General features: G+C 36.3%; 2 protein-coding genes and 1 pseudogene across 2 annotated transcripts; all 3 read left to right on the top strand.

Moving 5' to 3' along the window:
* Positions 1–4,726: 4,726 nt before the first annotated feature.
* LOC113355359 (BTB/POZ and MATH domain-containing protein 2-like) lies at positions 4,727–8,697 on the top strand. The gene is made up of 4 exons (XM_026598194.1): positions 4,727–5,497; positions 6,876–7,224; positions 7,734–8,010; positions 8,185–8,697. The coding sequence occupies exons 1-4, from the start codon at positions 5,061–5,063 to the stop codon at positions 8,355–8,357; spliced, it is 1,236 nt and encodes a 411-aa protein (XP_026453979.1). The 5' UTR covers positions 4,727–5,060; the 3' UTR covers positions 8,358–8,697.
* A 2,660-nt stretch (positions 8,698–11,357) lies between these two features.
* LOC113355354 (probable mediator of RNA polymerase II transcription subunit 37c) lies at positions 11,358–14,126 on the top strand. The gene is made up of 2 exons (XM_026598189.1): positions 11,358–11,678; positions 12,226–14,126. Exons 1-2 carry the CDS (start codon positions 11,465–11,467, stop codon positions 13,968–13,970), a joined length of 1,959 nt encoding a protein of 652 aa, XP_026453974.1. The 5' UTR covers positions 11,358–11,464; the 3' UTR covers positions 13,971–14,126.
* A 150-nt stretch (positions 14,127–14,276) lies between these two features.
* Positions 14,277–20,783, top strand: LOC113355358 (annotated as a pseudogene).

Here is a 20,783-nt window from a genome sequence, read left to right as displayed (position 1 = left end):
ATAAATGATTATAACAAAATTTGAATTTTATAACCTAACAATTGAAATTAGTTACTTGATTTTTTTGATAGATAGATTTCAAAATCAATACTAGCAATAGATCCAGTCTTGAATAGACAACAATCCTCTCTAATATCATGCTAAGATTTGACTTAGAACACTAATCCAAGGTAAAATGAGATTTTTTTTTTGTTGGTTTTGTTTTGGAGCAAAGAAAAATAAGTAATGAAGGATAAAGTCGAGTGTTTCTATATGAATAGAATTATAGATATCGTTTATTAAGTTTCTGATATTGTAAACACGAACCATTTACCTGGATGGATACTAATATATATTCTCATCTTTATTTGGCGAAAATTAAGTATCCAAACTGTTAGAGCATCGCTCGGTCAAACTCACAAGTTTTGGTATATCAAGCTTGTTGTTATATTTAGTTGATCAAAACTATATCTTGATTTATAGTCCACTAAAGTCAGTCTCGGGAGAGGAACAAAGCATGGTATTTGAGTATGAGAATTCACTAATCAACCTTGAAGATTGAAGATTGAAGAACGACGGCGTCAACGAAAACTTCATCAACTAAGCTATATGGAGACTGACTATCATATAATATTATCTATCATTCTATGTACTGAGATATGTCGTATTGTTAGATAAATGCTCGGTTTAATTTTTGTTATCTCAAGCTTGTTGTCAATGTTAGATGATCAAAAATATTTCTTGATTTATAGTCTACTAAGTCAAGTCTCGGACTAGGTCAGAATTTGGTAGTTGAGTATCAGACATCACCCTCGAAGACTGAAGATCGACGAAGATATTGGAGAACTTGTTTTTATCAGGTATGTGAAGACTGAACCATTCTATTTTATTCACCACTTACCATTCTATATATTGAGATTATGTCGTCTGACTCTTAGTAGATTTACAAAGAAGAAATTTCGAGTTAAGCTTGTCTTATTAAAAATCTCGAAATATGATTCAAGTATAGATGTTCAAAGAATATTAGTTCGAAACAATTTATTGTTTGGAATTAATTTGTAGATCAACTGAAAGTCACCCATATAAGTGATTTTATTTGGGAACGTTTCAAATATCATAAGAGAGAAATTCATGAATTTCTGATATTTTTGCTCAGGGAAGGTTGGCGAACCTGTTTGCAACCGCAAATTCAGTTGGGAACAGTTCGCGAACCACGGTGAACTGAATTTTTGTTGTTGGTATAAAAGGCTTAAGGTTGGTGAACCCAGTGGCTCAGTTCGCGAACAATGTACATCTGAGTTCTCAAGCCGAGTAGGGTTGGCGAACCCGTTTCACGAACCATAGCTCCCTGGACTTGTGAACTTTAGCCTTACGGTTCACGAACCGTTTCACCAACGGTCCCAGTAAAATTTAGCAGATGTTCAAAGACGTATTTTCTAAATATGTTTAGCATTGATATGAATCTCTTAACCACTTGACTTCATTGATCACTGAAACACTTATGTGTGTGCATCATGATTAAACTCTCGAGTGTTTAAATAAACATCAACTTGCTTATAGTTTGAAGGCACATTTTCCAAATCAGAACGGTCATTATACACGGTTTCGTAACCGAACCACTTTATATATTCTTCCATTGTATTTTTAAGACTAATTCTCACATGTTTTAATTGAAACCCTAACTAGAGTTTCATCTAAACAAAGAAAGTGTTAGCTTGATTCTCAAGTTATCTTAGGTTGGATTCTAAACAACCCTCAGTCTTGAAAATCTATAAATAAAGATGCTCTTTCAATTGGAAAAATCAAACCCTGACACTTTGTGCCCTAATTGATAGCTAGAGTCGTCCTCTATGAACCTAGGTTTCATATGAGAAACATAATTAGGTTTATAACTATAAGACTTCGTTTTCGGAATTCGTGAAGCTAGATATGACTATCTTTACCTTCACAGTTCGTGTATCCTGATCTTATTTTTCTGTTATCCAGGTTTTCGTAATCTCTTTCAGATAAGATAAATAGAAATCACAAAGTTCTCTTTATCTCAAACTTTGTGATTTCTCAAGATTGATATCTGAAAATTCATCTTAAGTGACTTTTCGTAGATTGTTCTTGAGAGGTGGTAAAAGATCCAAGCTTCTCATCTAAGTGGGTGTAAGTGCTCCGGATAGTCTGTTACAAATAGATTTCCAAGCTTTGATCTTTGATCTAAAGGGAAATCAAATAGGCTTATCTATTAGAGACAGATTGGTGTCAAAAGTATTCACTGAGGTTGAAGCAACTCTTAGGATGTAAAATACGTCCGTTAAGGGGATCAATTGTGTAGAACCTTGTGAGATTCATAAGACGTAAGAAGCGCGACTGTGAACGAATCACATTGAGGGTGGATTCAGTCTCAACTACATTCTAGTCCGTGGTCTACGAGTAGGATAGTGTATGTAGCGGGGTAATATAGTTTAGTGTTGTAATTTAGACGAGGTCCCCGGATTATTTTGCAATTGCGGTTTCCTCATTAAAAAAACTTCTGGTGTCTTGTGTTTTTCCTTTTTCCCATTATATTGTTTATCTTTATAATTGGATTTACATAGGTTTATACGTATTCAATATAAGTAGATATCTCCGCCTAATTGCACTCAATTACGAGGCTAGTTTCTTGTAGAATTCGTATCTTTAAAGATAGATAACAAGTTTAATTACTTTCCGGAATTCCGATTGGATTATTTGGATACGATTAGATTGATCTTGCATATTGATTTTTGGGATCATCTAAGTATTCTTCTTAATAATCAGGTTCACGGACTCCATAGTCCATATTACTGATTGAGAAGAGATGGAGATATAAACTATATACATATTGTCAAAGATCATTAAGTTGGTTTACTTGCAGTTGCATTAGGTTTTGTCCATACAGGTTATCGCACGAAAAAAGTTTTTGGTGTACCCCCACATTTTCACGTATGACTTTAGTATTATGATCAACATTGAAAAGAAGAATTCAAGCAATACGGAGTAGTCAGGTTAGTACTTAAAGTCCATAAATTGTTCTATTGAGTTCACGAACTTGAACTTATAAAAATAAAGACTTGATTAATAAATCTCAATTAACTCGCATACACAAACTTGTTTCCTCAGTTCTCCAACTGGTCGATTTTGACATAGTCCTGAATACTATTTTATTCAATTGAACACAAAATATTTTATGCAGTTCACGAACTGGTTTATTTTGAATGTTTCCTGTAAACCTTTTGTTTTCAAGTACACAAACTGTTTTGACAGTTCCCGAACTTGTCAATTTCAATAGGTTCCTGAGTTACGGGAAGACTTCGAATTCACAAACTGTTTTAATAGATCACAAACTGATTTGGTAATGTGAGAATTAAATTCCAGATAAGTTTGTCGGTCCAGAACTACTTAACTATTGTTCTTGGCAAGCTAAGTATACCATATAGTTACGGTTGCACGCATATTCTTTTTGATTCAAAAAGCAAACTTCTCACATGCTTACATGTACAATCTATATGGAGAAGTTTAGCTTGCTTGGTTACAAATAATTTGTAAACATGGAAACTTGTTCACGGACCTAGCTTTGTTTGTAAGCAACCGAGACTTGTTCATCAATATAAACATAAGCCATCCTGTAAAGTAGAATCTCAACCCTTGGTACTTCTATGTCCTAGTTACAGGTCCTTTAAAAACCTAGTTTTCCTCTGGTGAAACGGTATTAAGTCACGACTTTAAATAATTCATTAAGGTATTCGTGAAGTCCAGTCAGACTATATTTTACTTGATTGTTCTTGTTATACGAATCTTATTCTTATTGACCATTATAGTTCCCGAAAATATGTGAGAGAGTGCAGTCAAACTGGTTTTTGACCAGCCGATTTCTCCGGTAGGAAGGGGCAGAATGTGCACTCCGTTTTTAGATGGGTGCACAAATTTGGACTCGTAGAGATGATTATGATTTTTATATTTATTTTGGATATTTAGAATTATTAAGACTTGTTTAAAGGATAATTTATATTTTAGACACCCCATATCTCGTTCTTTAGCTCGGTTGAAGAAAGGGATAGTCCCCGGATCAGGAAGAAATTTAAGAGAGGTCAATGAGAATTTCTCCGAGTTAAAGTGGTCTCAGCATTACATTGAATTTGACTAAGAGCAAGTCTTATGGTGGAATCCAACCTATTCCAAGTGTGGAAAAACCATGGAATGTCAAGTCTAATGGCTTCCAAGTTGGGGTTTTCCACAGAAAATCCAAGCAAGGTTCCACCATTTCGTGGAAGGGTTTGTGGAATCCATCTGAACGCTATTAAGAATAGCGTTAAACGCTATTAAGAATAGCGTTTTTTTTTTGTCCGTAGATTTAGGATGAGTTGTTGAAATCTAACGGAATAGCGTTTTCACTGTTCCACCACTACACTTGCACTTCCATCCACGGTTCAAATGCTGAGGTGGCGTGGAAGATGGAAGATGGAACTCTTCCACCATAAGACTTGCTCTAATAGTTCATGTTAAAGACGGCAAAATCCACCTTTCACAATACAAAAAGTGCACGTGCTTATTGATAATCTACTCACCTATATCAAAGATTTGACTACGAAAGGTTCTCTGAATCAACTCAGTCAGGCGGTGGTACAAGTCCTGTAGCAATAGTAAATTACCCCCGTCTTTCTCAATATTTACATAAAAAACCAAAAAATTAAAGTCTTTCTTCACCAGAACTCCTGGTCCGTATTTAAATCCCCTATCAACACCATCGTGACATACTTTCCTCAATATCTCTTTCTCTCTCTTCTCTGATTGAAGAAGATTAGCAAAAAGCCCTAGAAATTTTCTTCAATCAAATCAGAATTCAAATCCCACAATCATCATCATCGTAATTTGAATCCGAATTTCCGAATCGTTTTACACCTGATTCGAAGATTCAGGAACAAATTCCATCTCATTTGTATCCGAATTCATTTTTTTTTTCAAAACCTAGATCTAATTTTTTTGAATTTGTAAATCTTTGATCAGGATTGAGATTTGATCGTAACCCTTTACGATTCGATCAAAACCCATTAAAAGCCCTAAAGGAATTTTGTATGGGTATGGGTAGGGTTTGTAAAGTAAATTCTATTCCCTCTTCTTCTGGCGGTTCATCTTCTTCGAATCCTTCTACTCCGTCTCTTACAACATCGACATCTTTGACGGAAACGGTAAATGGATCTCATCAATTCAAGATCACGGGTTATTCGTTGTCGAAAGGTTTAGGGATTGGGAAATACATAGCTTCGGATACGTTTAATGTTGGTGGATATGCATGGGCGATATATTTCTATTCAGATGGTAAAAGTCTTGAAGATAATGCTGGTTATGTTTCTTTATTCATAGCTCTTGCTAGTGAAGGTACAGATGTTAGGGCTCTTTTTGAATTAACACTATTGGATCAGAGTGGGAAAGAAAGGCATAAGGTTCATAGTCACTTTGGGAGAACTCTTGAGAGTGGTCCTTATACGCTTAAATACCGTGGTAGCATGTGGTGAGTTTTACTTTTGTATTCATCATTATTTCATGTCCTTTGTGTGTGTTGTGATCATCTAAGTCTTGTTTTGAATGGTTTGTTTGTGTATTGTATTGTGCATGCGTAGGAATGCCTAACAAGAACTTTTTGTAGGAGACCGCACGTGTAGGCTGGTGAATGATTGTAATTCAGCTTTAAAGTATATTGAATCTCATGTAACCTGTTCTGTAAATGACTTACTGCACTTGTATGGTTCATCTAGTATACAAATCAGGTGTGGCTTCCAGATTACTGTTAGTACATCAACAGAAGGTTAGAAATTAAAAAAGGGTGCAGTCCTACAGTTTTTAAATGCTTTTATTAGGTGTACAGTTATCAGTACCTACAGTGGTAATCTCAATCATAGCACCAATTTAGAAAAAAATAAAATCCTGTAGTTTGTACAATGATGTTTAGTCTCATTGTAGGGGTTATTAGATGATGCATGCGAGTGAATTTTTGATGTGGGCATGAGGGACAAATCAGGAGTTGACATGTGTTTTTCATATTAATTGATTCAACTAATTTTGCTTCCAAAAATATCAAAGATAAAATATAAGCAATTAAGATAACCAATATTTTCTCAAAAAATAAACTTGTCTTGTTTTTTTTGGAAACAAAATTTGTTGGAATCAATTAATATGAAAAACACATGTCAACTCCTGATTTGTCCCTCATGCCCCCCCCCATCAAAGAACGCCCACATCAAAAATTTATCCGTCAACGTAGGCGTAGTCTTATCTGCATAATCATGGCGGCAAGATCCTCGAAGATTGGAGTCCACCAAGATATTTTAGCATTCTGTTTAATTGACATGCCTATGAAGATTCTTAATTTTCTCTAAATAGTTGAGGGAAATCAGTAATAACCTTGTATACATGGGCATTATTCTATATACCATAATAGCTGTTTGAATCACTGTTCTGCTCCTGGATTCTAATGTTTTCAGATGTATATTTGATGTGATTTCTGTTCTCCCTAATTATCTTAGCTACTCAGCGTAATCACCATCCAGACTCCAAGCTACTTGTGACCTACTGAATTATTAAGCAAGTATTGAATGCATTGCCATCCTATGTGCATTTCTTTGATATAATGGGAGGAGGTTGTATATCTATAGTAGTTTTGTCGTCCCTTGAATCTGTCCACTTCCTAATCTTTATTTCTATACAAAGTTTATGCAAGAGACAAACCAATCATTTTAATAATACGACTCCTATCTATGGCTTTTTAGCTTTTTGCTTTGAAATATGGAATGATATTCATAGAATTATATTTTATTTTCATATGTGATGATACATCTGTTCTAGACTTGATCTGGTTGTTGAATTCACACTAATTTTCTTGTTTTGCTCAGGGGATATAAACGCTTTTTTAAAAGAACTTCACTGGAGACGTCAGACTACCTTAAAGACGATTGTCTTTCCGTCCACTGTAGCGTTGGTGTTGTCAAATCTCATACAGAGGGACCCAGGATATATTCCATACCAGTACCACCTTCTGATATTGGCCAGCACTTTGGGAAGCTTTTGGAAAGTGGCAAGGGAACAGATGTGAATTTTGTAGTAGATGAGGAGACATTTGCTGCACATAAATTAGTGCTGGCAGCTAGGTCACCTGTGTTCCGTGCACAACTTTTTGGTCCAATGAAAGATCAGAACACGCAGTGTATAAAGATTGAGGACATGGAGGCTCCAGTTTTTAAGGTGTGTAAAGTACTTCCATGTTATTAACAATTAAGCAGCACAATTTTTGCATGTCTATATGTTTTACGTTTAATACATGTTTGCAAACACGTTTCCAGTTACTTTGATTTTAAGATTACATAAAAATGTAGATTGGATATACCAGATGCACACGCGTGTGTCTAACCTGATACTGCATGTCTGTGGGGAGATATAACTTTAGTAGTTTAACGCATTTATTTTTCTGGTTATTATGTTTTCCTTTTTTTTCCCCCTTAAGGCAAGTCAATTGTGTACTCTGTACAACACATTTAAATGTTAGTACAGTTTTATTTTATTTTTTTTATTTTTTTTTTGTTTTGCGGATTGTGTATGGATTATAGTGCTAGCCTGTTGGTTTTGTTCTTCTTTCAGGTCTAGCACTAGCAGTCATGCTTTTGGCCAGAATCCTGGTAGACTTCTGCAAAACCTTAAATGTAAATCTTCGCCTGACTTGTATCTATCTCCTATTTATGCTGTGATTTTTACAGGCGCTACTCCATTATATATACTGGGATGCTCTACCCGACATGCAGGAGTTAACTGGTTTGACTACGAAGTGGGCATCAACCCTGATGGCACAGCATCTGCTTGCTGCAGCAGACAGATATGGTCTTGAGAGGCTAAGGTTACTATGTGAATCTAAGCTATGTGATGATGTAGCAATAAACACTGTCGCTACTACGTTGGCATTGGCTGAGCAGCACCATTGCTTCCCACTAAAGTCGGTTTGTCTCAAATTCGTGGCGATGCCTGAAAACTTGAGAGGTAACATTGCTCTTCCTGTGTGTATTATGTTGGTTAATTAGTTCAATCATAAATTTTCAAGTTCCTTTTTAACTGCACTTTCTCGCTTCATTTCTTTATTTGCGATTTTACCAGTGAACCTAGTGATTGAAGGTATGAACTAAATTGTGTTATGTTTTTTTTTCAATCTTGCAGCTGTAATGCAAGCAGATGGGTTTGAATACTTGAAGGAGAGTTGCCCAGCTGTGCTGACAGAGCTCTTGGAGTACGTTGCTAGAGTTGGGGAACATTCTGTTGCTATATGCCGTCATGAAACCATGCTTGATGGAAGTGATGTCAACGGGAGACGTGTGAAGCAGAGAATATAACCGCACGACATTAACAGCTTTGGTACTGCCTGTAGTGTATCATCAGAGATAAAATTAGAAATGAAAAAACCCCGAAAACCAGCCATCTAGGTTAAGTAACATTTGTTCTGTTAATGATATCTCACTCACCTTTTTCTCTGTAAGAGATGTAAATTTGTCTTCCATCCAGTGTCCATGAATATCTTTTGTAATGTGTCGGTTCTCTTATTTTTAGTCTGCTTTTTCTTTCAAGATGACTGCCCTTTAGTATTGTTTTATTCTAAAATTTTAGGTGATCTGCCTTAGTTTGTTGTACATTTTAACTTGCAGTTACAAGTTGTACATGCGAAAACTTCATCAATTCATTGTAGCAATTTAGTTGACTGTTAGTTTTGATTGAGGTTACCTGGTCTTTTCACCCTTTGTATTCATTTAGTGTCTAATTTCACCCAAAATACATACCAACTCCAATGGATAAAGACCATTTGAATTTTTAACCTGGCAATTATAGGGGCTGACTCCAAAAGAATTAGGGGCGACATAAAAAGACAAAAAAAATGTCACTCAAAAGTAAAATGTAGCCATCCTTATCTCCCGTTTTTTTAATGGCTAAACTACCCTTTACAATCGGTAGATACAATCGAGAGTCAATTTAGTTTATATAACTTTCAAATATAAAGTATCCCCAAAATAAAATTCTTTATCTTTTGAATCTTGGTTATCCTATAATCGGTAGTAAATAAAGTTATCTTGACTCCCGATTAAAGTAGACCTTTGGCTAAAATGCTACCATAATCGGTAGTAAATTTAGGTTATTCAACTCCCGAGTCTAGAGTAGCCCAAAATGAGATTTGCGGAAATTCTCTATCTTTTGAATTTTGATTATCCTATAATCGATAGTAAATAAAGTTATCTTGACTCCCGATTAAAGTAGACCTTTGACAAAAAAGCTACCATAATTGGTAAGGAATTTAGGTTATTTAACTCCCGAATATAGAGTAGCCCCAAAATGTGATTTTGCAAAAATTCTCTATTTTTTGAATTTTGGTTGAACCTATAATCGGTAGTAAATGAAGTTATCCTGACTTCGATTATACAATAGCTCTCTTTGCTGAAATCCTACCATAATCGGTAGCCAAGATAGTTCATATAACTACCGATTATAGAGTAGTCCCAAAATGAGATTTTGCAAAAATTCTTTATTTTTTTTTAATTTGGTTGAGCCTATAATCGGTAGTCAAAATAGTTCATATAACTATCGAATATAGAGTTGTCCCAAAAATGAGATTTTGCAATCGGTAGATAAAAATAAACTAAACTACCGATTATAAAGGGACATATAAGTATTTTCAATCTATTTTGTCTTTTTGTGTCACCCCTAATTCTTTTGGAATTGCCCCTAAAAATCTTAGCTTGATTAGGATATACCAGATTAATTGGGTATACGCAATTTTAAGGGGACCTAGTGTCCTTACTAAGGGAAGGTTAAAAAAGGGTGATTTTACTTTAATACCCTTGAACTAATTAAATCTTAAAAGTAAACCCATTTCTTAATTTCATTAACCTTAAAATTAAAAAACTAAACAACTCTTAATCTTCTCTTCTTCTCCTTCATCTGCATCTTCCATCAACCAAAGCCGAATAAAAATCTTCAACTTTGATTTTCCAAAAAAATTGTTGACTCTACCAGCGAAAAGAAGACTATAAGTGATGTTTAAACTCAAAACCATCATTGTGTTGTGTGATTTGATTGTTATATTAGGTTAAAAATCGAAAATCGTGATTTCTGTGTTTTTAGTCGGCAAGGTCGTAACATGCATATCTTGCCGACTTTTCATAACAGTCATGGCGACTGTAAATTTTTTCAACAGCCGGCAGGGTATTTTTTGAAGATCTTTCAGACTAACAAATTTTTTCAACAACCGACAGGGTAATTTTTGAAGATCTTGCCGACTACTAAATTTTTTCAACAGCCGGCAGGGTATTTTTTGATGACTTTGCCGACTACTACATTTTTCTTAACAACTGGCAGGGTATTTTCAACAGCCGACATGGTATTTTTTTAAGACCTTGCCGACTAATACATTTTTCTCAACAACCGGCAAGGTATATTCAACAGCCAACAAGGTATTTTCAACAGCCGGCATGGTATTTTTGATGACCTTGCCGACTAATAAATTTTTTTTGTCGTCTCATGTGTGTCAAAAAAATAAAGTCGGCATGATCTTCATTCGTCGACCTTGCCGACTTTTCATACTTTCAGAACTGAAAGTGTTGATTTTTTTGATCTAATTTTGAGTATTATTTCATACAATAGCTTTGCAATCTCCTCTTTAAAAGTGTTTGGGTAGTGTGCTTTCATTTCCGTTCCAAAAGATTTTTTCAAAACAAATTCTTTTCATCAAAAAACTTCTCAAAGTTCAATCAAAAATTTCATTACGCAAATTCATAATTTGAGAAGTTTTAATCTACTCAATTAATTAACCTAATCAGATTTTTAATATTAATTAAACAAGAATATATTAGCCATTTAGAAAATATATGGTTAAGGGGTGTGCTGTTTTATTTCAAAATGATCCAAATTTTGTCTCATTAGGTATACCCAATTAATCCGGATACCCAAATCAAGCCAGGCTAAAAATGCCATTATTTTTAACTCTTTTTCTTTGTTTTCTTTTTCTAAAGACCTCGGGAGCTACAGATTCATTCTGAGCATAATTTCTGATTGACCTGTGCATCTCTGATACAATCTGACAAGTGTTCCAAAAATGCAATGTCACAACTGTTCCAAAGAGGAGTAATGAATCCTAGTTTGAAATCCATCACCTAAGTTGATCCAACGGGTAAAACTCCCGAGTGAGAGAATCGATCTGACGGGCAAAAATGTCCCACGAAAGAGAATTCTAGAACCAACTGGACTAATCCAAATATTCTCCTTTCCCACAATCCAACGGTCAAGAAACCGCCCGAAAGTTCTCGAATGAAATTTCAGGTCCAGTCCTGTGTATAAAAACAAGGAAACCCTCTCTGCTCTCTTCATTCATTATTTAACATAACAAAAAACAAGCGTCTCACAAAATTCTTAAAAGAAAGCTCTGCAATTTTTTCTCAAAGCAATTTTTAGAAGAATGGCAGGAAAAGGGGAAGGACCAGCCATTGGTATTGATCTGGGAACAACATATTCCTGTGTAGGTGTATGGCAACATGATAGGGTTGAGATTATCGCTAATGATCAAGGAAACAGAACAACACCTTCTTATGTTGCCTTTACTGATACTGAACGTTTGATTGGTGATGCTGCTAAGAATCAAGTTGCTATGAACCCTGTTAACACCGTCTTTGGTAAGATTTTCATCCTTTCTTCTTGTTAATTTCAGTGTTTGTTTTGAATGTTTTGAGTCTGAACCGGTTTGAGTTTTGTAACTGAGATTTTGCATGTCCGAGTTTAGTAGTGAGTTAGATGTTATGCTTGACCCTAAGTAGAAATGAGTCAGATTCAAAAGCCAATAGATTCATCAATGTGCATGTTTCTGTGTGTGGATTCTTTGGAATTAGATTTCCCTAAACTTGAGTCGGCCGGGTTGAATAGAACGAGTTAGATTTATCTACATGTAGATCTTATCAGAGTCAGATTTATCTATTTGGCCTTGTTGAGTCCCTATATTTGTACACTGAGTCAGAGATACCCAATTTGGCTTGATTTGAACAAAATGCAAAACATTATCTCTGGCTCTGTCAAAATTGTGTTCATGTGTCTGACTCAGTTGAATCAGATGGTCAAGTTGAACGATCCAGCAAAAAAGAGTTGCTATCAATTTGTTTTTGTTGAATTCTCTTCTTGTTTTAGTTAGCGTTTGTACTGAATCAATCTAGTTTCTGGTATTTGTAGATGCAAAGCGTTTGATTGGAAGAAGGGTGTCTGATCCATCAGTTCAAGCTGACATGAAGCTATGGCCTTTCAAGGTTATTGCTGGACCAGGAGAAAAACCCATGATTGTTGTGACTTACAAAGGCGAAGAGAAACAATTTTCAGCTGAAGAAATATCATCTATGGTTCTTATTAAGATGCGCGAGATTGCAGAAGCCTACCTTGGTTCTTCTATAAAGAATGCTGTTGTGACTGTCCCTGCGTACTTCAATGATTCACAACGTCAAGCCACAAAGGATGCTGGTTCAATTGCTGGTCTAAATGTCTTGAGAATCATCAATGAGCCAACTGCTGCTGCAATTGCATATGGTCTTGATAAGAAGGCGTCGAGTGTTGGGGAAAAGAATGTTCTTATTTTTGATCTTGGTGGTGGTACATTTGATGTTTCATTGCTGACTATTGAAGAGGGTATTTTCGAAGTGAAGGCTACTGCTGGAGATACCCATCTTGGAGGAGAAGACTTCGATAACAGGATGGTGAATCATTTTGTGCAAGAGTTTAAGAGGAAGAACAAGAAGGATATCAGTGGAAATCCCAGGGCATTAAGAAGGTTGAGGACAGCATGTGAGAGGGCCAAGAGGACTCTTTCCTCCACTGCCCAGACCACAATTGAAATTGATTCGTTGTATGAAGGTGTTGATTTTTACACGTCTATTACTCGTGCGAGATTTGAAGAGATGAACATGGATTTGTTTAGGAAATGTATGGAGCCTGTTGAGAAGTGTTTGAGGGATGCGAAGATGGACAAGAGCAGTGTTCATGATATTGTTCTAGTGGGTGGTTCAACTAGGATTCCGAAAGTGCAGCAGTTGTTGCAGGAGTTCTTTAATGGGAAAGAACTTTGCAAGAGTATCAACCCTGATGAAGCTGTGGCTTATGGAGCGGCTGTGCAGGCAGCGATCTTGAGTGGTGAAGGTAATCAGAAAGTGCAGGACTTGTTGCTGTTGGATGTCACTCCTCTCTCCCTTGGACTCGAGACAGCTGGAGGGGTTATGACTACATTGATTCCAAGAAACACCACCATCCCCACCAAGAAGGAGCAAGTTTTCTCTACCTATTCCGACAACCAACCTGGAGTGTTAATTCAGGTTTATGAAGGAGAAAGAGCAAGAACAAAGGATAACAATTTGCTTGGGAAATTCGAGTTGTCTGGAATCCCACCTGCGCCTCGTGGTGTCCCTCAGATCACTGTTTGCTTTGACATTGATGCAAATGGTATTCTGAATGTCTCTGCTGAGGATAAAACCACAGGGAAAAAGAACAAGATCACAATCACTAATGACAAGGGAAGACTGTCCAAGGAGGAGATTGAGAAGATGGTGCAGGAGGCCGAGAGGTACAAGGCAGAGGATGAGCAGCACAAGCAGAAAGTCGAGTCGAAGAATGCTTTGGAGAACTATGCTTACAATATGAGGAATACCATCAAGGACGAGAAGATTGCTGGGAAGTTGGAACCATCTGACAAGAAGAAAATTGAGGATGCAATTGATGGGGCCATCCAGTGGCTCGACACCAACCAGCTTGCAGAGGCCGAGGAGTTTGATGACAAGATGAAAGAGCTGGAGAGTATTTGCAACCCAATTATCGCCAAGATGTATCAAGGTGGTGTTGGACCTGACATGGGTGGAGCTGGTGGCATGGATGAAGATGGTCCTTCAATGGGTGCTGGTAGCGGTGCAGGACCCAAGATTGAGGAAGTCGATTAAGTGGAAGAACTGGAGGTTGAGGAATATCACTGCTAGGGCTTGAAGATGTGAATGTTTTAGTTTAGTTCGAGTTTATGTTTCTTTGATGTAATGGCTGTTGATTAAACTTTAAATACTTGAATGGAAAAATCGCAGTGTTTTAGTGTAAATTTTCAATCTTCTGTCTTTTTCTGTGAAATTACTTACGGTTTCTCTTACAGTCCCGTACTGGGACCTCGTGTGCGGCAAAGATTTTCAACCTGTTCAGTCAGAATTTTTGTAGTTCCTTCCTGGATTTGTACTTGAAGTTGCCAGATTGATTATGTTTGGAGTAGAAATGAGTATCAGCCTTATTTTGTAAAATGCCTAATCATGCTGCCTTTTGGTTTGAAATGAAATAAGCACATTTTGTGTTTATTTCAGCAAAAGCGTATATCCCACTTTGGGATAGCATGAATAAATATTTTGGCAAGGGCTCTCTTCTATATCTGTCAGTAATTATGGCTCTCTATCATTGAGCTCTATCGGTTTGTGCAATTGAAGAGAAGTATTATCAATTTGATTAACCTAATTTTTGAGCGACGATCACGAAGATGATGGTTAACAGTTGAACATGGTGATGATACACGGCACAGTGGATTCTCTTGTAATTCGAAGAGGTAATGATTTTGAATTTCACCATGTCTTCTTGTTGAATTGATAGCTACTTAATTGTATGAAATTAGGTCTTTTCTTAAAACTAGGGATTTTTAAATTAGCGGAGATTCAATTAGCTTAGGCTGGGTTTCCTTTGTATGAAATGAGTTTTAGTCTTTTGAATAAGGATTAGGTCTGTGAAAGTTTTGAATTTATGATCTCTCTTGATGTTGTACTGTTGAGGTGAAAAGTGGATTTGTGTAGTGATTTTGTCCTTCTAAGGTATCTAGATGTATATGTTCTAGTTAGGTTTATCAGATTTATTGACAGGTGTATCAGAACAATAATCACCGGTGCTTCAAATCCTCAAAACAAGGAAAAACAGAAGGTGGATGGATCATGCGTTGTTTAAGTAACATACTTGATTAGCTCATGAAGATTGATCTTGTGTATTTGTTTTCTTATGTTGCTTTAGCGAGACAATGAAGTTTTAGCCATCTTGAGTAGTTATTCTGTAGAATCTCTAGTTTATGAGATAGTTAATGCAAACTTTAGATGTCTCAACATGCTTTAAGCCGATTAAATGCGTTAGAAATACAATCTTTGAACTAAGAGAGTCTGGGTATGCGTACTCCTTTTAGGTTACGTCCTAGGTGTTTAATCGTCTCAACTCTCGGCATGCAATTAGTCAATTAAATGTCATAGAAATACACATCTCGACCTAAAAAAGTTTTGGTAGGTGTTGTCGTTTCAAGTCATGCATGTGTTTGGTCGCTCTGGATTCAGAGTCCTCAGTGTGTATTTCAAAAGATCACTGGATATCTTGTATGCCTGATCAATTTTTTACATGAGTTAGGGCACAATATAGATCTAGCCAAAGGTATGTGTTCACCGAAGGTTGGATCCTATTTGTTAAAGAAAAGAAATTGAAGGCGACGGAAGTGGTTAAATTTTATGAGTGTGAGTGTCAAAAAAAGGCGCAGAAAGCGTCTTACATGATTGACGCAGCGTCGTCTATTGGAGCTGAGAGTAATGGTGGTTTTGCTGGGGGCTTTGATACAGATGCTGGAAATAGAGTAGATTCACAATTAGGCATTGGCCAGATTACTGTTAATGAAAGTGGATCATCAGATAGAACTATCAAACTAAGGCAAGAAAAGGATGTTGCGCCACCACAACCAGAGGAGGAGAAAAAGGGCGTCAGACTTTTTGGCGTGAACATTAGTTAACGGTTACGAGGAATTGTGTGGTTTTTGGTTTTTAATTTTGCAATATTCTCTTTTAGATTTCTAGATTACCAGTCATTTGGTATTACTTCTATCACAGACATCTGTGTATGATGACCTGTACTTTCTAGACTAAAGAGCATGCTTTCGTGCAAATAGGAGATTTTCAATAAGTATTTCCTTATTGCTTTTCCAATGCCAGATTGTTTACATGAGAAAAATATTCCTATAAGACAACAAAATTTTCTCAACCTTTTTGCCGTTGCTATTGATTTTCCTACTTTAGTAAACTATCTTTTGTTTCTTATTTGGACTGTATCCAAGTTGAAATGTTTATTGTTTGTGCTTGGTGGGTTGTTCTGTGACTTCTCTACCGATTCTTGATTAGAATTCTGCTAATCTAAATTGTGTAATTTAATTTGTACTTTCCGAATGATCTATTGCCATTGTGTTGCAATTCGTAGATATTGTTGGTGGCCATCACCAATCCCAAACTCTTAAGAATCAAGGTTTATTTGCCTTTTTATCTTTTAATATTGAAAATGCATTATGTTTTATACTTGTATTGAGTGTTCAGATTCATGAACAAGAGCTTGACACTTCAATTTTTTTCTTCTGAAGGGCTGGAGATATTAGCTTTCCCGTGTAACCAGTTTCGAGCTCAGGAACCAGGAAATAATCAGCAGATTGTAGAGTTTGCCTGCACTCACTTTAAGGCCGAGTATCCATCTTTGACAAGGTAAAATCTAGCATCTAATTAGCAGAAAGAGCATTCGTTCTATTTTCTTTCACAACTTTGCAGCATCAAGTATCAACAAGGATGTTTGAGATATCTGTGATCTCAGCTATCTGTATCGTTGTAGAGTTTTTGCAGATGTACATCAAGTGGTTGATAATGTTTGACCATGTGTTACTTGTACATTAGAGGCATCATCTTATTTTTCATTAAAACATTTTTTGCTTTTTGTTTGGTAGAATGTAACAGACATCTTTCGTTTTAATGACAATAGCAAAAAATTGTCTCCTTAAAAGCTAAGTGAAATTAGCAGTTGGATCGCCTAACTTTCACTTTCAGCCATCAGATCTAGGAATCATCCGAAAACAAATAATGGCAGGCGTAGCCAATGGCATCACTCTGCAAAGGAATTGTGGAACACCCAACATTTGTCGACGTGCAATGCACATTTTACTTGTAGTGATAAACCATAGTGAGAAACCATATGTTAATGTTGTGATTGGTGCTGCATGTCGTGCTATATACATAATAATGAATTCATCTTTCTAATTAATCTTCAAGTTTCATAATCTTTATTTGTCAAATGTCATTGCCTATTATTGTTAACAATGTTCTTACGTTGGCAGCTGATCGATCAGCAATGGTGTCCTTTAATAAACGAAAATCATCTGAAATGGTTGAAGAGGAGCCGAAAGAGAAGAAAATCCCAGTTCTCCCATGGATGAGAGCTCCCATAAATGTTAATCTTATTGAAGATATTCTATTAGAACGTGTTCCTGGACTTGATCCCAGGTATCCTCCCCTCTCCCTCTCTTTCTTTCTCGTTCAGCGTTTTTGACTGTTTTCTTTGATTATTGATTTTTTTTTTTTTTTTTTTTTTTTTAAATTGTTTTTGTTTAGATTGGTGGAGGCATTAGGTAATATCAATGAGAATTTTACTACAGTACATTGTATCCAATTCAATATGCAGTATGGAAACAAACAATTGGGCCTGGTCAATTTGAGAGAGATCTTTGTATTATTTCACCAACTGGAAGTGGGAAAACCTTCTCTTATGCATTGCCTATTGTTCAATCTCTTTCGACAAGGAATGTTAGACGCTTACGCACGTTAGTCGTCTTGCCTTCCCGTGATTTGGCAGTGCAGGTTCGTCTTCCAATGTTGGTAATTAATGTGTTAATTTTCTAGAGTTGTTCTGTATAGTGATATCTTTTTTGTTTTTCTAGGTAAAAAGTGTGGTCGAATCTGTAGCACCAGCTGTGGGGTTAGTTGTTGGTTCAGCTATTGGTGGTAAAGGTAAAATATCAGATGAGATATCACAGCTCATTAAGCGGCCTGCGCTCGAGGCAGGTGTTTGGTATGACCCAGAGAAAAAATTAGAAAGCGGGGTTGATATTTTAGTGGCAACACCTGGAAAACTGATGGACCATGTTAACACAACAAAGGGATTTACTCTTGAGCATCTTCCATTTCTTGTAAGTGAGAAACTGTGTGAACTGAGTTATCTGTGCACAATTGCTAGACCAAAATTCTACTCTAGTTTCTTATTTCTTATATGTCCCTTCCCTCAAGTTTTCTTGTTGATGTATCAACTTGCTATGCTTGTATGAGTAGATTTAGACTGTAAACTCATAATCTCTCTCTTCAAATGCTGAAACTAAGGACATCAAAGCATATTCCTATTCGTACCATACTCAATTAGATATTTTGTTGCTAGAGCAATTTTGTGTTTACAATTATATGTGTGGTAGGAGCTGAATACGTTGCCTTGCTAGTGTGACATTTTAATTTTTTAAAGTGATGTTTCTGTTGTAACTTATAAGGAATTCAAATAGTTGACGAATATCTTGGGAGGGTTAGAATTGTCACAGATAATAATAAATGCTAATGATCAATCTACGTGATTTACTTGATGTGAACGTACGTGTTTGTTAGATAATAATAATATACATAGGCTTGTATGCTTGAGATTTTCAGGTAGTTGATGAAATAGACAGCTACTTGGAGAGGAATATCAGGATTTTCTTCGTGCTGTGCTTCAACTGACCCGTTCAGACGAGGAACACCTGTTTTCACATATGAGGGCTTCTCAATCTTTGCACGGTCCCCTGAGAACTATAAGAAGATCGTAAGTTTTATGTGATCCCGTTTTGATACTTAGTTTGGAAAGTCAATACATTTCGTCAGTGCTCCTAACTTTGTTTTATACAGTACAAACTATGCCACGACCTTAAGAAACAAAGGATGATTATTTGAATATTCCACGGTTGTGGGTTGTTAGAGGCCATTTCCTTCTCTCTCATAGTCTGCAGATTCCTTTAAGCTAATAGTAAACGTAATCACTTTCAGTAAATTGTTTTTATGTAGTGGTACCGAAAGGGGGTTTAAAGGTAAACCTTCCCCGAGGCTTGTGAAGATGATTTTATCTGCTTCCTAGCAAGCTTTCCAAGCTTGATCTCCATCGTCCTTTGTTTTTGACAACTGGCCGCTATCAGCTACCTGACAAGCTGCAATTATTCAAATTGGTACGTCTCCTTGAGCAATTTGTTACTAAAAAATCCATTCCCTTGGAGGTTCTAAATATTTTTCTGTACTTGGTTACAGAAAAGTGCAATCTGGTTACACTAGTTTAATATTGTTAAGTAATCTATATTTCATGCGAACATTCTTTTAGTAACCTTCTATTTTTAAGAGATTTCGAAGTTTATTCTTTCTATCAATTCACGTATATTTTCCTTTGCTTTCTTTGTTCAGACATGTGACGTAAAATCTAGACCTCTTTACTTGGCGGCATTTCTGCAAGAGTTAAAAGGGGAACAAAGTATTGTTTTTGCAAAATCTAAGGATTCAACTCACGAACTCTGTACCATGTTAAACTGCTTCGATTTGCCCTTTAAGATCAAAGAATATTCTGCTTTTCAACCTCAATCTCTACGAAGGTAAGAAAATATGCGTTCCAACTTCTGAGCTGTATATATACTCTGCAGCCTGATGGTATCACTCGGTTATATTTGCAATACTAGAGCCTGTTTGATGCTGGAAATTCTCCTTAATGGATTTTCATATTCCGTCCCTCGTTTGCAGCAAGACACTCGAGAAATTTCGGGAGGGAAAAATACAGGTGCTTATTGCTTCAGATGCTATGACTCGTGGTATGGATGTTGCAGGGGTGAGGAATGTAATTAACTATGCCATGCCTTTCCATGTTATGACATATATCCATCGCGCAGGTCGGACTGCCAGGGCAGGGAATAGTGGGCGTTGCTTCACCTTTCTGGCAAGAACTCTCTGATTTCTTCGTAAGATATTTGTCCAACTAGTTCCTGACCAGAACAAGTAATAGTGAAGGATGGCCCATCAATTTGTATTTGTTGTAGTAGTCTAAAAGAACATTAGGTTTAGTCTGTCAAAATTGAAAAAAATGATCCTTCACTACTTCTCTCCTGGGGCCCCTTCGAACTAAGACACAAGGTTCTTTAATGTGCTAAAAGGGTTGAATTGTTGTATTTGATCTCTTGTTTACTGAAGGCATTTAAAAGAAGAGAGGAAACAGGCTGACCTTAACTCGTCTCTATGAACTTTTATCTTGAAACACGATTTCTCTTTTCTGTAGTAATATGTGAAACTCATACTCTACTAGTCTGCTTAATTTATTTTTCTTTCCGTGATTTTCTTTTCAGGTTGTCGACTTAAAAAAACTTCTGAAAGAAGCTGATAAAGACTCCTGTAGTGTTCATAATGTACCCGAAGATATATTCGAAAAACTAAGTTCACTTTATGATTCTGGTGGTTTCTCAACCTTTATCTGCATTGAAGAATTACCTAAATTATATTCAATAACTTGTCTACCGGGTTGATTTGAGTTACTCTATCACTTATGATTTCTGCTCTTTTCAAAACAGCAAAGCTGAAATATAAGGAGTGCATGCAACATGAGAAGTTCAAAAAAAGACGTCAAATGAACTTGCAGTCTTCCAGAGCATCGGAAGGAAGCATGGAGATCAGCCAGGAAATGGTATATACTCCATCACCAATATGTTTTACTCCTCACGTCACCAGGATTTTGGGTTGAAAATAAATGGACTTTCCATCTCATCTATGAAATGTCCTTCTGTTGAGTAAACGTATGCTAATGGACCATCATGGCTGTTGACCTTCTTTGTACGTCCACACTTTTAATTTTTCACAAGTAAAACATAGTCTCTTTTTCATAAGTAAAACATATTGGAAATTGCA

Source organism: Papaver somniferum, chromosome 3 (assembly GCF_003573695.1).
Source record: "Papaver somniferum cultivar HN1 chromosome 3, ASM357369v1, whole genome shotgun sequence".
NCBI lineage: Eukaryota > Viridiplantae > Streptophyta > Magnoliopsida > Ranunculales > Papaveraceae > Papaver > Papaver somniferum.
Note: the sequence above shows the minus strand (reverse complement) of the source record. Positions and strands in the feature narration are given on the sequence as shown.

Excerpts from the sequence above, each read along its gene's own strand:
- LOC113355359 (XM_026598194.1), top strand. The coding sequence starts at position 5,061 with ATGGGTATGGGTAGGGTTTGTAAAGTAAATTCTATTCCCTCTTCTTCT. Across the intron at positions 7,225-7,733 it reads TGGAGGCTCCAGTTTTTAAG|GCGCTACTCCATTATATATA; the intron begins GTGTGTAAAGTA and ends TGATTTTTACAG. Across the intron at positions 8,011-8,184 it reads GATGCCTGAAAACTTGAGAG|CTGTAATGCAAGCAGATGGG; the intron begins GTAACATTGCTC and ends TCAATCTTGCAG.
- LOC113355354 (XM_026598189.1), top strand. The coding sequence starts at position 11,465 with ATGGCAGGAAAAGGGGAAGGACCAGCCATTGGTATTGATCTGGGAACA. Across the intron at positions 11,679-12,225 it reads CCCTGTTAACACCGTCTTTG|ATGCAAAGCGTTTGATTGGA; the intron begins GTAAGATTTTCA and ends TGGTATTTGTAG.